The sequence below is a fragment of the Crinia signifera genome, chromosome 11 (genome assembly GCF_055691185.1).
Source record: "Crinia signifera chromosome 11, ASM5569118v1, whole genome shotgun sequence".
NCBI lineage: Eukaryota > Metazoa > Chordata > Amphibia > Anura > Myobatrachidae > Crinia > Crinia signifera.
The window spans coordinates 117,487,169-117,499,774 of NC_139227.1; the positions used below are offsets into that span (position 1 = coordinate 117,487,169).

General features: G+C 44.5%; 1 protein-coding gene across 2 annotated transcripts in view; it reads right to left on the reverse strand.

The window, feature by feature from the left end:
- The window catches only part of F2 (coagulation factor II, thrombin), a 36,922-nt gene that overhangs the window by 2,465 nt on the left and 21,851 nt on the right, over window positions 1-12,606 (reverse strand). The window contains exons 6-13 of one of the 2 annotated variants that reach the window (XM_083164469.1): window positions 11,732-11,868; window positions 10,703-11,005; window positions 7,208-7,315; window positions 4,119-4,245; window positions 3,117-3,284; window positions 1,773-1,946; window positions 1,467-1,645; window positions 824-894 (exon numbers count right to left, since the gene is read on the reverse strand). In XM_083164469.1, coding sequence (XP_083020595.1) covers window positions 824-894; window positions 1,467-1,645; window positions 1,773-1,946; window positions 3,117-3,284; window positions 4,119-4,245; window positions 7,208-7,315; window positions 10,703-11,005; window positions 11,732-11,868 — 1,267 coding nt within the window. Of the gene's footprint in view, window positions 1-823; window positions 895-1,430; window positions 1,646-1,772; window positions 1,947-3,116; window positions 3,285-4,118; window positions 4,246-7,207; window positions 7,316-10,702; window positions 11,006-11,731; window positions 11,869-12,606 lie in introns of both variants that reach the window. The other variant, XM_083164468.1, reaches the window with a different exon arrangement.

The window sequence follows — 12,606 nt, forward strand, 5'->3', positions numbered from 1 at the left end:
TGTTCTGCTGCTCCTCTTCCTGTGACTAATGTCTCCCACCTGTACCTTCCTCCCTCTAGTGTCAGTGCATGTCCTCGTGTTCTGCTGCTCCTCTTCCTGTGACTAATGTCTCCCACCTGTACCTTCCTCCCCCTAGTGTCAGTGCATGTCCTCGTGTTCTGCTGCTCCTCTTCCTGTGAAGAATGTCTCCCACCTGTACCTTCCTCCCTCTAGTGTCAGTGCATGTCCTCATGTTCTGCTGCTCCTCTTCCTGTGACTAATGTCTCCCACCTGCACCTTCCTCCCCCCAGTGTCAGTGCATGTCCTCGTGTTCTGTTGCTCCTCTTCCTGTGAAGAATGTCTCCCACCTGTACCTTGTTATAACCCTTGATATATTTGAATGTTTCTATCATGTCCCCCTTTCCCTTCTCTGCTCTAAAGTATACATATTAAGATCTTTTAGTCTTTCCTGGTACGTTTTGTGATGTAGGCCATGCACCATTTTAGTTGCCCTTCTTTGTACAATCTCTAATGTATTTATATCCTTCTGGAGATATGGCCTCCAGAACTGAACACAATACTCTAGGTGAGGTCGTACCAATGTCATATACAGTGGATTATTACTTTCTTCTTTCTGCTACTGATACCTCTCCCTATGCAACCAAGCATCTGACTCACCTTCCTCATTGCTTTGTTACATTACCTACCTGCCTTTAAGTCACTTGAAATAGTGACTCCTAGATCACATGGAAAGTGAGTGACAGCGATCTAGTCATTTCAGGCTTTCCCTTACATTTGGCGCGCTACACACACCGAGTGTCACATTCTAGTCCTTAATCCTTACCTTCATGACAAAGGGACCTCCGCTGTCCCCTTCGCAGGCATCGCCTCTTGTGTCGTCCTCAGGACTGTAACCTATAATTGATATAATGGACATTGGTGTGTGCAGTCCATTACACAGAGGTTACACCGTTATTGAAGAGGAAACTTACAACACACAAAGACACTTGTCAGCACTACCACTGCCCTTGGCGTCTCTAACAAGAAGGGGCTTTACCGAGTGACATCAAAATAGCAAAGCTGCACCCCTATTTTGACCCCCCCCTCGTGGTGTAACAGAGCAGGCACATGGTGCATAGAGACCTGGAAGAGGCTGGCAGCTGCCGGAGCACCGGGCAAGCCCCCGGGGTGATGAGAACAGGGGTAATGCCCCCAAAATGTCACACACGAGGGTCTAAGCTTTGCGGTTAAGAGACCATGCCCTTTTTTTTTTTTGCGCACACCAAAGGTTCTGGGTGCCACCACCCATAGTGACGTCACTGACCGCTGCCAATCTGTGCGTATCTAGCAAGTCAAAGCACGGGGAAGAGAGAATGGAAATTCTGAATATGTAAAACAGGGATCATTACAAAATGTAAAGATGTATATAGCATAGCTTCAATATACATAACTAAAATGCTCTGTATCCAGAAAATCCACTTGTGTACCTGCGCAGAACATGTTATCTGTTACTTTTATCTTGGTGGAGGCTTTGCACTTCTCCTGCTCGACAAGCGGAAGGTTTATCTGCTGCAAAACCTGGGGCAGCTGTGGACCACCTGTGGTCCATGATTCCTTAAGGTTCCCCCATCCGGTAACTCTACCTTTGTGTCCTGAATGCTCTAACCTGTAAATAGACCATTTGTGTCAGAGAGTAGAAGGACCACACACCGGTGACTTGAAGCGAAGTCAGAATTTGAAGGACATTTGCTGCTTTGACCAAGGCCCTGTCTGATTGCAGGACGGCCTCCTACCTCTGTGCGATCTCCAGGGTGGGCAGGCAGATGGGATGGATATAGCTGGAGAAGGTAAGAGGCTTTTTCAGTTGCATAAGTGCAATATCGCGGTCAAGGTTTTCTTTCCAGTTGTATTTGGAATGTACAATAATGCGTTCTAGCTGCAGAATTTTCTCTTTTCCCGTCTCGTACCTACATGGATAGTAAAAAAAAAAAACAGCCAACTTTAATATTTACTATAAACTGATTATTATAAGTATTAGTATTAAAGATGTCAGATTGACAATTTATTAAAATGAGTCATTTAAAAAAAGTGACATTTTAAAATCAACAGAAAAGAAGTAATTCAGTGGCACACTCAGGGAGGGCTTCCAGTTGCCAGAACTCCCTCCTCTCCATGGCTGGAATCACTACTAACAACTAATTTGCTCAGTGACAATTAGTCTCAGTTGAACATTTACTAAGAATGGATTTCTATTTCACGTGGGGTGTTGCTATAGACAACCAATCAGAATCTACTTATTTGTTTAGCACCTTCTTGAAGATAATAGATCGTATCTGGTTGCCTATAGCAACATCCCATGTAAACTAGAACTCCCATCTAGTACTGTACATTTTCCCCATACAGAGTCTATGATTTTGTTGCAGCAATATGACATACTGGTGCAGATGTATTAGGCCTTAAAAAGAGTAACCCTAAGGGTGATAAAGAGTAATAAATAACCAGCTCCTAACTGCCATTTTCAAACATATAACATGAAAGGTAGGAGCTGATTGGCTGGAGATTTATCATTCTGTATCACCCTGAGGTTTATCTCTTTTTAAAGCTTAATACATCTGCCCCCTTGTGAGCTCCTGGGAAGTCTGTGGTCAGAAATCCCAGGTTCGCTTTACACACCCCACCCCCAGGAGCGGTATGGTACAAGGGATGGACATCAGAACCCAAATGTCTAGCAACCATCAAGGATCTTGATTCAATGGAAGTAAATAATTATATCAAATTCTGTGTATTTAATGGTTGGCAGCCATAGAATTTGACGGCAGATAAAAACCACTTGGCCCATCTAGTCTGCCCCTGGAACCACTTGGCCCATCTAGTCTGCCCTGGAACCACTTGGCCCATCTAGCCATTGGATGCAGCTTTCCGATGACTGGCTGCTTCTGTGCCGCCACAGATACCCAAAAGATGTCTACGTAGCTCAGGTAATGTGCACATGTACGAACCATCAATTATTGCAAAGTGATAGCTGGTAGCCATCGTATCACACAATTTAGTGGGAACATGATTGGTAAATGGAGCTGTATAATTGGTGGCCAATGGGCCTGTATAACATATAGTGATGAAAAAGGCTGTTCTCTTACTTTGTACGATAGTGTTTTCCTATCCGCACCAGAAGGTCGTCAACTGTGAAATTCTTATCCCACGGAGGGTAGAAGATGCAGTGGGCAGCGGTCAGCACCCAACGATCACTTATTAGACTGGCCCCACACAGCAACTCCTGAGGACTTCTCTTAAACAGCATCACCTGCCTGTGTACAGTAATGAACAGTTACAAGGCATACAAAGTAATAATACAACATCAATGACTTTAGCTAGGCCCTAGATGGGAACATTGTTGCTGGCTCTTTACCAGGGCCTCTGGGAGATGCTAGAAGAGAAGACTCACGTACAGGTTACGTGGCGCTGTAGATTGCGTTGGGATGGCCATCAATGATTCATGACATGTTGAATACTTTTCCCATCGATAAGGGAAAACCAGATGGTTTCCCTACATCAGTGGCACAGCAGAACCAATTTTTTTCAAGGTGCCGGGACATTACGCATAGGTCTGTCCCCCGACAACCCCTGAAGCCACACCCCCACTTTCTTATTGGCCCATGGGCCAGTCAGTCAAATAAAATGGATGGCCATCGATAGCTAAAACTATCAATGGTTACCCATTACATAGTTTGTTACCATCAATGGCTGGTTGTAGTATTGCCATCGATGGCAACCTTCAATGGCCATCCCTATACTGCGGTCATTTTGTTTGTGGCATTGCGCAGCAGTAGCTGGACCTTGATGACACAAACCACAGAGAATTGTGCTGCAAAGCCTTTGGGAAATGGGCCAATCTCAGAGGATGTTCTACTCTAGGGAGACCTGAAGAGACCCCCGAATAGGGCAGGTCTGGACATTCTGTGAGAGTATGGCTGAGGGTCTACATTGTGACCCATAGGCCTTCACTCACACCACTTGATCATAGACATACAGCTATTGTCAACTTATAAGCCAAGTTCATTCTTGAAGTCAGTAAAGCTTATCTATATTCATACATCAGACTCCAGTTATTAAGAATGTGTTAGTGAAACCAGATCTCCTACCATGGTGCACTACCATGCTTGGCCTCCTCTCCGTTAACAACCCGTCCTTGGATGTAGGAATCCAGGAGCTCATGCTCGGAGTTGTCCTGTATTTTTTTCTGTTCATAGAGCGGCCTCAGTCCACACACTGCACTCGGAGACCATGGTGATGACATAAATGAACATTACCAGCAATGACAATAGTAAAATCAGATATACAGAGATGGAAGCCCCCAATATGTCACAGCTTTATCACTGTAGCCCCACTTAGAGGCCGATTCAGAAATAGACCCAAGTCGTTATAATTGCATCTTCACGGTGTTCATGGACCTAAATATGTGTATTTGCATTAGCCCGTGTGTGTGTGTTCATTGTTCTATGCTGAAACTATTAAGGTAATTATGTTATGAATGATGACCCTATGTAAAGCTATGGTCCTGATCCCATATTACAGTTGCCCTCTGAAGAAGACCTATAATACAACAACGAAACGCATATGGCTGGTAATTGTTGCTGCTCCAAGTTTTCTTCCACCCTTATTTGGGCCAGTTTGGCCCCTCGAACGTATGGTACAGAACCGAATGGTATGTACCTGAACAATATGCCAGCTAGCAAGCCAATATATCATATCCAGGGTACACAGTAGAACGATGAAATGGAAAGAATGATCGCTCATACCTTGTCCTTCATTGCACTGCGCAGCGTCGCATGCAATAACGCCCGCAGCAAGGTCGACCAGAAAGTATTGAATGCACCGGGAGAGCGCTCAAACTGGAGAGTACACGCTGAACTGTCTGGCCAATATGCCATTCCGATTTAGCCGCATGTAAAATTTTGGCCTGAGTTTGCTCCAGTGTATATCTATACATACATGTTTCCCATAGCAACCAATCAGATTCTAACTATTATCTTTTGATAAGGTGATAAATAAATAAATAAGAAGTAGAATCTGATTGGTTACTATGGGCAACATCTCATCTTTTATAACCCTCCCTTCTTAGTAAATATAACCCTAGTATTTTGCTTTCCCGTATGTCATAATCAGAGTTTGTGATAGTGGATTCTTTAGTAGCAGCTAAAAAATGTTATACCTAGAACAAGGTGCTGGTGGCGTTCACCAGGGAGCCCAGTAAGGGCATTTGGGCTTCAGTATACTCAGAATACTCCACTGGTTCTAAGTGCTATAGTGCTATCGAAGAGTCTAGCCGAGGATTATGCAGATAGCAGTGAGGTCATTAGCCAAGGTCAACACGGGTGGTTCAAGCAAAGCGGTCAGGCAAAATGCAGGACATTTAGCAAGCCAGGTCAGAAGAACATCAGTAGATGTTGTGAGATAGAGTTAAGTAAAGCTGGCCACATGTTGTAAGATAGAGTTAAGTAAAGCTGGCCATACATCTACAGATCGATTGTCAGATCTGGCTGGTTGGAACAAAATCCTGGTAATGGATGAAAGCAAATGACAGTTGACCATTTGCTTTGAAATGCTGGAAAACTGCCAAACTGTCATTCAGATACTTCCAGGTTTTTGTTCCAACCAGCCCAATCTGACAATCGATCTGTAGATTTATGGGCTTCGTAAGATCTGAAATCTAGTATTTTGGCAGTTCAAGTCAGGAACAGATGTACTAAAGCATGGGTCTTCAAACTGCGGCCCTTCAGATGTTGTGAAACTACATGTCCCCGCATGCATTGCCACATTTTTTCCTATAAGAGCATGTCAAAAATGTCAGGGCATGCTGGGACATGTAGTTCCACATCTGGAGGGCCACAGTTTGAAGACCCATGTACTAAAGCCTCAGAGAGGATTGAGATAAGCTATACCAACCAACCAACCTCCTGACATTTTTTTCAAACACAGCCTTTGACATGGATTTAGAAGCTGGTTAGCTGGTACTCTCTCTCTCTCTCTCTCTCTCTCTCTCTCTCTCTCTCTCTCTCTCTCTCTCTCTCTCTCTCTCTCTCCACCTTATCCTTCAACAAGGCTTAGTACATCTCTTCAGAGGTGTGTTTAAATAGGCTGGATTAGTTGCTTTTGGCACTATGTGATGTCAGCATCACATGATCACAATTACAAATCTATGCAGGATCCACACATGCACCACAATAGGAAAAAGCGAAACGCTGGTCGGCATGCATAAGTGTGGAGATAGTCGAGAGAGCAAGAAGATAGTAGAAGCAGCAAAAACCACCAGTGATGGACCTACTAAGCAACCATCAGGTTTTGCTGCTGCATGACACTGTAGATGAGCATACAAAATCTGTGTTACTATAGAAAACAGTGCGGTACTTGTTTCCTAAAATGGCGCCCAGAATTTCTTTGTACGCAAACGTAGGGAAATCGCATTGCATGGGCAATTTTAGTGGCATGCGATCCGATTTTTTTAATGTAATTTATTCACTACTCTGTGTGCCCCAGGGGATCGCATCACATAGCACCTGCCGCAAAATGAAAAAGTTGTAGGACGCATACCACCGGCGCTCACCACGCTTCGGGGTGGAGTGGATGGGGGGGTGCGTTAAACCTCATTTTATGACATACAATCATATTAGATGGAAAAAATCGCATCGCACGGCACTACAATTGCATGCCATGTGATTTCACTACGCAGAATACCCGACTAAGCAAATAGCTTAGTGGGCGTCATTCAAGGAAACAAGTACCAACAGTGCTTATGTTCATTCATTGTACCCAGCCCACTTTTCTAAGTAAATAATCAAGTGCAAAATGCAGTCCTTCAATCAATCAGCAAACTTGGCGCATTTCGTTTTACTAAAAGAATTTCTTCAGGGAGAAATTTCCCAAGGGAGTTTGCTGACAGCTTTTAAATCCCTAACAGGCATGCAGCAATACTCCAATCCATGGTCACAGTGTAGAAATAAGTTTAATGAAAAACAATAATATATTTTAAACTCATGACATTTTCTACTTCTAATGCTGTTATTACTCTTCCCACGTTGTATTTTCAGTGATGCTCTCAGTATAAACAACAAGATACATAGTACCAGAGTATAGAATGCGATCAGGGCTGAACTCTTACATCTCTATTTAATGAGTATATTAAGGCATGTTTCAGGCAACATTTTAAGATTTCAAAGAATATGTTCCTTACCTGCCTCTCCTTGACCAAAATAGCTTGTATCAAAGAATGTCTTATGCTGTGTATCGTCAGTGCGGCCTGCCTGGCCTGCTTGCTCACAGTCAGAACATAGTTCCTCAGCTATAAATTAGCCCAGCGACACACATGCGAGGTTCCGTGTTCAGGGGAGATGGATTTATTAAGTTGCAAAGAAGAAGAAAAAAAGAAAACCATAAAAACATTGTTAACATATAAAGTAAAATACACTTTACAAAACAGCCTCATCAACAAAACTGCAACACAGTAATAAAAACATTTATTTTTCTTTTATAGAGGAGGAACAGGGACCTTGTGATTTGGGGACTGATAAAGTAACGTGCAAGTTACGTGGGTACAAGGTACACCTGTGTGGTCTAAAATAATTTTAAAAAGGTGCCTTTATACCTAAAGTTGGGGGTAGGTAATACAGGGTGAGGGTTTTTGAGGCTGGTTTTTTTTTTGGGGGGGGGGGGGGGGGGGGGATTCGTGTAATTTTTTTTTGGGGGGGGGGGGGTAGTTAGGCATATAGGGTGACATTCTATGGGATGAGATTAGCGCGATTTTGCGGTAATTAGACCACAAAATGGCGCTATCGCATTTTCCCATTAAATCGCCGATTTAATGGGATGCGCTCAGGGGCTGAAATCGCATATTTTGTGCGTAAATGTCTGGTGAATAAAAATGCAAGATTAATTCGCATTTTTATCGCATCCAGATGTTTGCGCACAGAAAAGTATACAAGTCGCTTATTTAATGCTATGCGCATTTGCACATCGCATTATTTAAGTGACTAATTATCGCACTTATTTCAGACCTGGGTCTGTTAGGCGAATTAGGCAGAACCCTGCACAGATCGCAATGTTCCGTGCAGGGTTCTGCTGTAAAAAAATAAAATAAATGGTTAAATTAAAAAAAAAACGAGCGCGGGGTCCCCCGCCCGAGTGTAACCAGCCCCGGACTCACTGAGCCGGTGCTGGTGACATAAAATCAGGGTCCCCGACAAATAGGGGTCCCCTTGATTTTATGAAACCAGCACCAGACTCAAGGTCCGGCGCTGGTTCCCAAAATACGGGGGACAAAGTGACTAGGGGTCCCCCGTATTTTAAGAACCAGCACCGGACACAACCAGCCAGCAGGCTAATGCCACAGCCGGGGGGAGACTTTTTATACAAGTCCCCCCGGCCAAAGCATTAACCCCCTGGCTGGTCAGCATGGGCAGGGGTCCTGGGGAAGTGGGGACCCCCCCAATGAAGGGGTCCCCCCCCTCCAGGACTTACCAGCCCATGCTGATAGTCCGGGGCTGTCCTCCATGCCCCTGGGCTGTGGGCATGGAGCTGATGCTTTGTGTAAAAAAAAGAATGTCAACCATTGTTTTACACTGGCGAACTATCAGTCCCAGCAAGCCTACCCCGCATGCTGGGACTTGGGGAACCACAAGTCCCAGCATGCGGGGCATTAAAGTGCCCGCTGGCACTTGTAGTTCTTCAGTGTAAAAAATAGTGCACAAAATCACACTGACACCCAGAAAAATAAAACTTTAATACACACAAAACACACTGATACTTACCTACCTTGAGCCCGTAGGTCGGTCCCTGGATCCTGGATTCGTCCTCCGGGGCTCCAGGGCAGAAGAGTCCGGTTCCGGGGCCTTGGTCCTGGTTCCGGGGCTGGTCCTGGGGTTCCGGGGCTCCTGGCGTGAAGAATCCGGGGTCCAGGATCCGTGGTAGTCCAGAGGGGTACCTAAGGAGGCAAATCCTACTCACCTGCTCCCCGGCGGCGACCTCCGGTGACAGCGCTTCTCCCGACTGGTACCCGGCTTCAAGGAGTTGGTCCGGCGCTGAGATGTTGCTCCCTCTACGTCTCTGAACAGAATGATTTCTCGGCCAATCAGGAGCCGAGAAAGTCGGCTCCTGATTAGCCAGAAATCATTCTGAATATAGACGCCGACGGAGTAACATCTCTGCTCTGGATGCGCTGAGATGTTACTCCGTATATATATACATACATATATATACATACATATATATATATATACATACTGAGACTAAACGAAGAAATATTATGGGTGACATTCTATGATCAGCGCTAAATGCGCATGTTTAATTCGCACCCTTTATCGCCGCAAATCGCCAATTTAGAAATCGCATTTTTCTGCCTAAATGCGCATATTTAATGTCATGCGCATTGGAGGCTGAAAAGTGCGAATAGGGGCGATTTGCGGCGATGTGGTGCGCTGGTTTTAGTCCTGAAAATGTGCGATTTTCATGTGTGAAAATCGCACATTTGCAGCACAGCGCAAGGTGTCAAAAAAAGAACCGAGCGCTACTGCAGTAGCCTAAACTATATCACGAGCGGTTTCTACATAGTGGGAGGGTATAGATTGCTTTACTCCATAATTGCCATAATTGCCTTTGGGTCTTAATATTATATATTTGCTTTCTGGAGCTATTCTATGTCTGTCTGATATAAAAATCCTGCTTATTTATATCCGACCATAATCCCTGTTACATTAACTCCCAACCATTATGCAGTTCATATGCTTGCTCTAACTACCTATGTACAGGTATGGGGTATTGTTGTTATTGTATGTAACTGCAAACACTTTTAATAAAAAAGATTGAATAAAAAAAAAAAGGTGCCTTTAAGTAAACATGCTACATAACAATCTGATTTCACAAAGCTAACAGGCGAAACGTTCGTTGGCATTTAAATTAATATACAGTCCGCCATAAACTCCTAAACTAAACTGGCTACTATTTGAAATGTACAAAACAATCTTTATTGTGGAGTGTAAATGAGAGGGGGTGAGATAAAACATTAAACTGACAGAACAGATCCTCAAACATTTCCATGCGGATAGATGCATCAGATAGTACTTTATAAAGGAATACAAATAAGTACGATGATTACTAACCATTCATATTCAATAAATCAAGTTGTACAATTTCATATGTGATAGGACACAGGAATAACCTAATTAAGGATGTTAATCAGAAGGAATCTTATGCGACAGATTTCAAAAGCTATATATATATATATATATATATATTCCAATTTACCACAGGAAAAAATTACGGCACTCAGGAGACGTGTAAATGAAAAAAGAATTTGTATTCCAGGTATATACCTGGAATACAAATTCTTTTTTCATTTACACGTCTCCTGAGTGCCGTCATTTTTTCCTGTGGGAAATTGGAATTCATTTATCATTCGCTCGGGCACCGGGAGCAAGTTGTATGTATCAACCACAGAGTGCCGGCAGTTATTGGATTTATATATATATATATATATATATATATATATATATATATATATATATATATTGACTACTTGATGTGGCTGCTTCATTCACACACCATTATTTGATAAATAGGCCCCATTTTCAGACCAGATACAAATGACTAATATTTGATCATTAAATCCCTTTTTGGACAGCATCCATTTTTCATACGATAGACAGCGTGAAAGTTGATTATCGGCATTGCTTACCGCAATAATTTAGGTTGCAATATTCAAAGGTTTTATTGGGGTGTGATACATAGCACCATACGCCCTCATCATCCCCATCAGGGTTCCTGCAGTAATTTTCTTTCAGCACAACCTCTTTCTGAAAGTCCTTACGGCTGTGCACCTCAACTGTCGGCGAGTTCCAGGGCAAGCACGGCAGACCCGACACTGAGACTGCCAGCGTCCCCTCGTATTGCAGGCCACGATTCATCTCGCAGCTTGTGTCATCCACCTTCGCATTCTCCACCTTTAGTTTTATAGGCTCAACCGTTGTCTCTTTCTTACCTATAGAGAGCAGAACATGGTTTGTAGTGCTGGATTGTAGTGCTGGCAATTGTCATGATCACAGAGCGCAGTGTTTAAAGACAAAGCACAGAGTCATATATTAAGACGATGATAGAATTTACCTAGCCACAAATGAATTTATTCACCAGCTCTCCCCTTTCCAACGGCACCAGAGCTCACTGTCTACAAGCAGAGGAATCTGACTGTCACTCAGTGGCGGCTTGCACCGTATCATAGTAGGGGGTCTGCCTCTGACTGCAATGTCGGGACACCCCCTCCCCCAGCTCCTCCTGCTCCCCGCCACAGCGTTCCCATTCCCGGCACCTGTACTATGATGACAGGCGCATGCGCAGACCCTGAATTTTATGGGCTGCCGCTCAGCAGCCCATAGAGAGGCATCCCGGAGGGAGGAAACACCTCCCAATAGTGACTGGCAGGTCAGACTCCCAATAGGAAGTCACTGTTAAAGACTACAACTGGCTTCACTACAGTGGCGGATTTTACCTGGGGGAGGGGGGGGGGGCATAGGTAACACCCCCCCCCCCCCCCCCCAAGCTTCTGCCTCTACAGTGCTTACATGATAGATGATAGGTCGATTTTAAATAAAATTGGAACATGCTGAACCTAGGAAATGTAATTTTTCTATCCCTATGTAAGAGTCACTGATCGCAGACGTGATTACAGGGGACGATGCCAGTAATTATTGTCCCTTCATCTGGTAGTTACCACATATTGGCACTGCACACTCCTCTCTGGCTTTTTCGGGGTCCTTCGTGTAGCACCATGGTCCCAATGGATTGTCATCCGGGTTCCGACAAAAGTTCTCTGTTAAGGATTTGTTTGGGTGGGTGAGTGGGTTAATCCTGAGAAACAAATGGACAGTTAGGAGCTTTCAGAGGTCATCTTAGATCCACAAACACAATCATCACTAGGGGGATCTTTTAGTGACATCACACATTCCTATATTCGTATAGGCGTATAACAAACATATGGGGGGTGAGGTAGCAAAATTCTGCCCCGTTCTGATAGTTGGGGTTCTGCGCATGTGCGTATTTGTGCAGACCCCAGGAGCGAATGGTTTTGGCGAGTTTGACATTCGCCAAGCCGTTTGCTCCAGAGGGGGTGGGCAGGGGCGGATGCTGGGCCGGAGCTTGGGGTGGGTAGCTCTCATCAGCGCCCGCCCCCTTTTCAGCGAAAAGACGGTGGAAATAACGAGAGTCAGTTTTCAATTTTTGGCGACCATCAAATGATTTTTCTTCCCTTCGTCGGCATGCGATGGGCTGTGTTCTTGGCCCCTCACATGTTACCAAGGGGTTGCTGGTGAAGGGGGGGGGGGGACGGGCATTTGGCGGGCGTGCTTACCCTAATGATGCTTAGCAAGAGGGTCTGAATCAGGCCCATGAAGTGTAAAAAGATAAACTACCTACCAATCAGCATCTATATGCGGTTCTACACTAAGGCCCTATTCTGATCGCTTTGCTCAGACCCGAATTTGGTCAGCGTACCGATGTTGTGCTTATATGCATGCGCAGAACCATTTCTGCGCAAGTTTGTATGCAGGGAACCTCCGAACTTGGGGGGAATTCCAGTCGCCGAGTGCT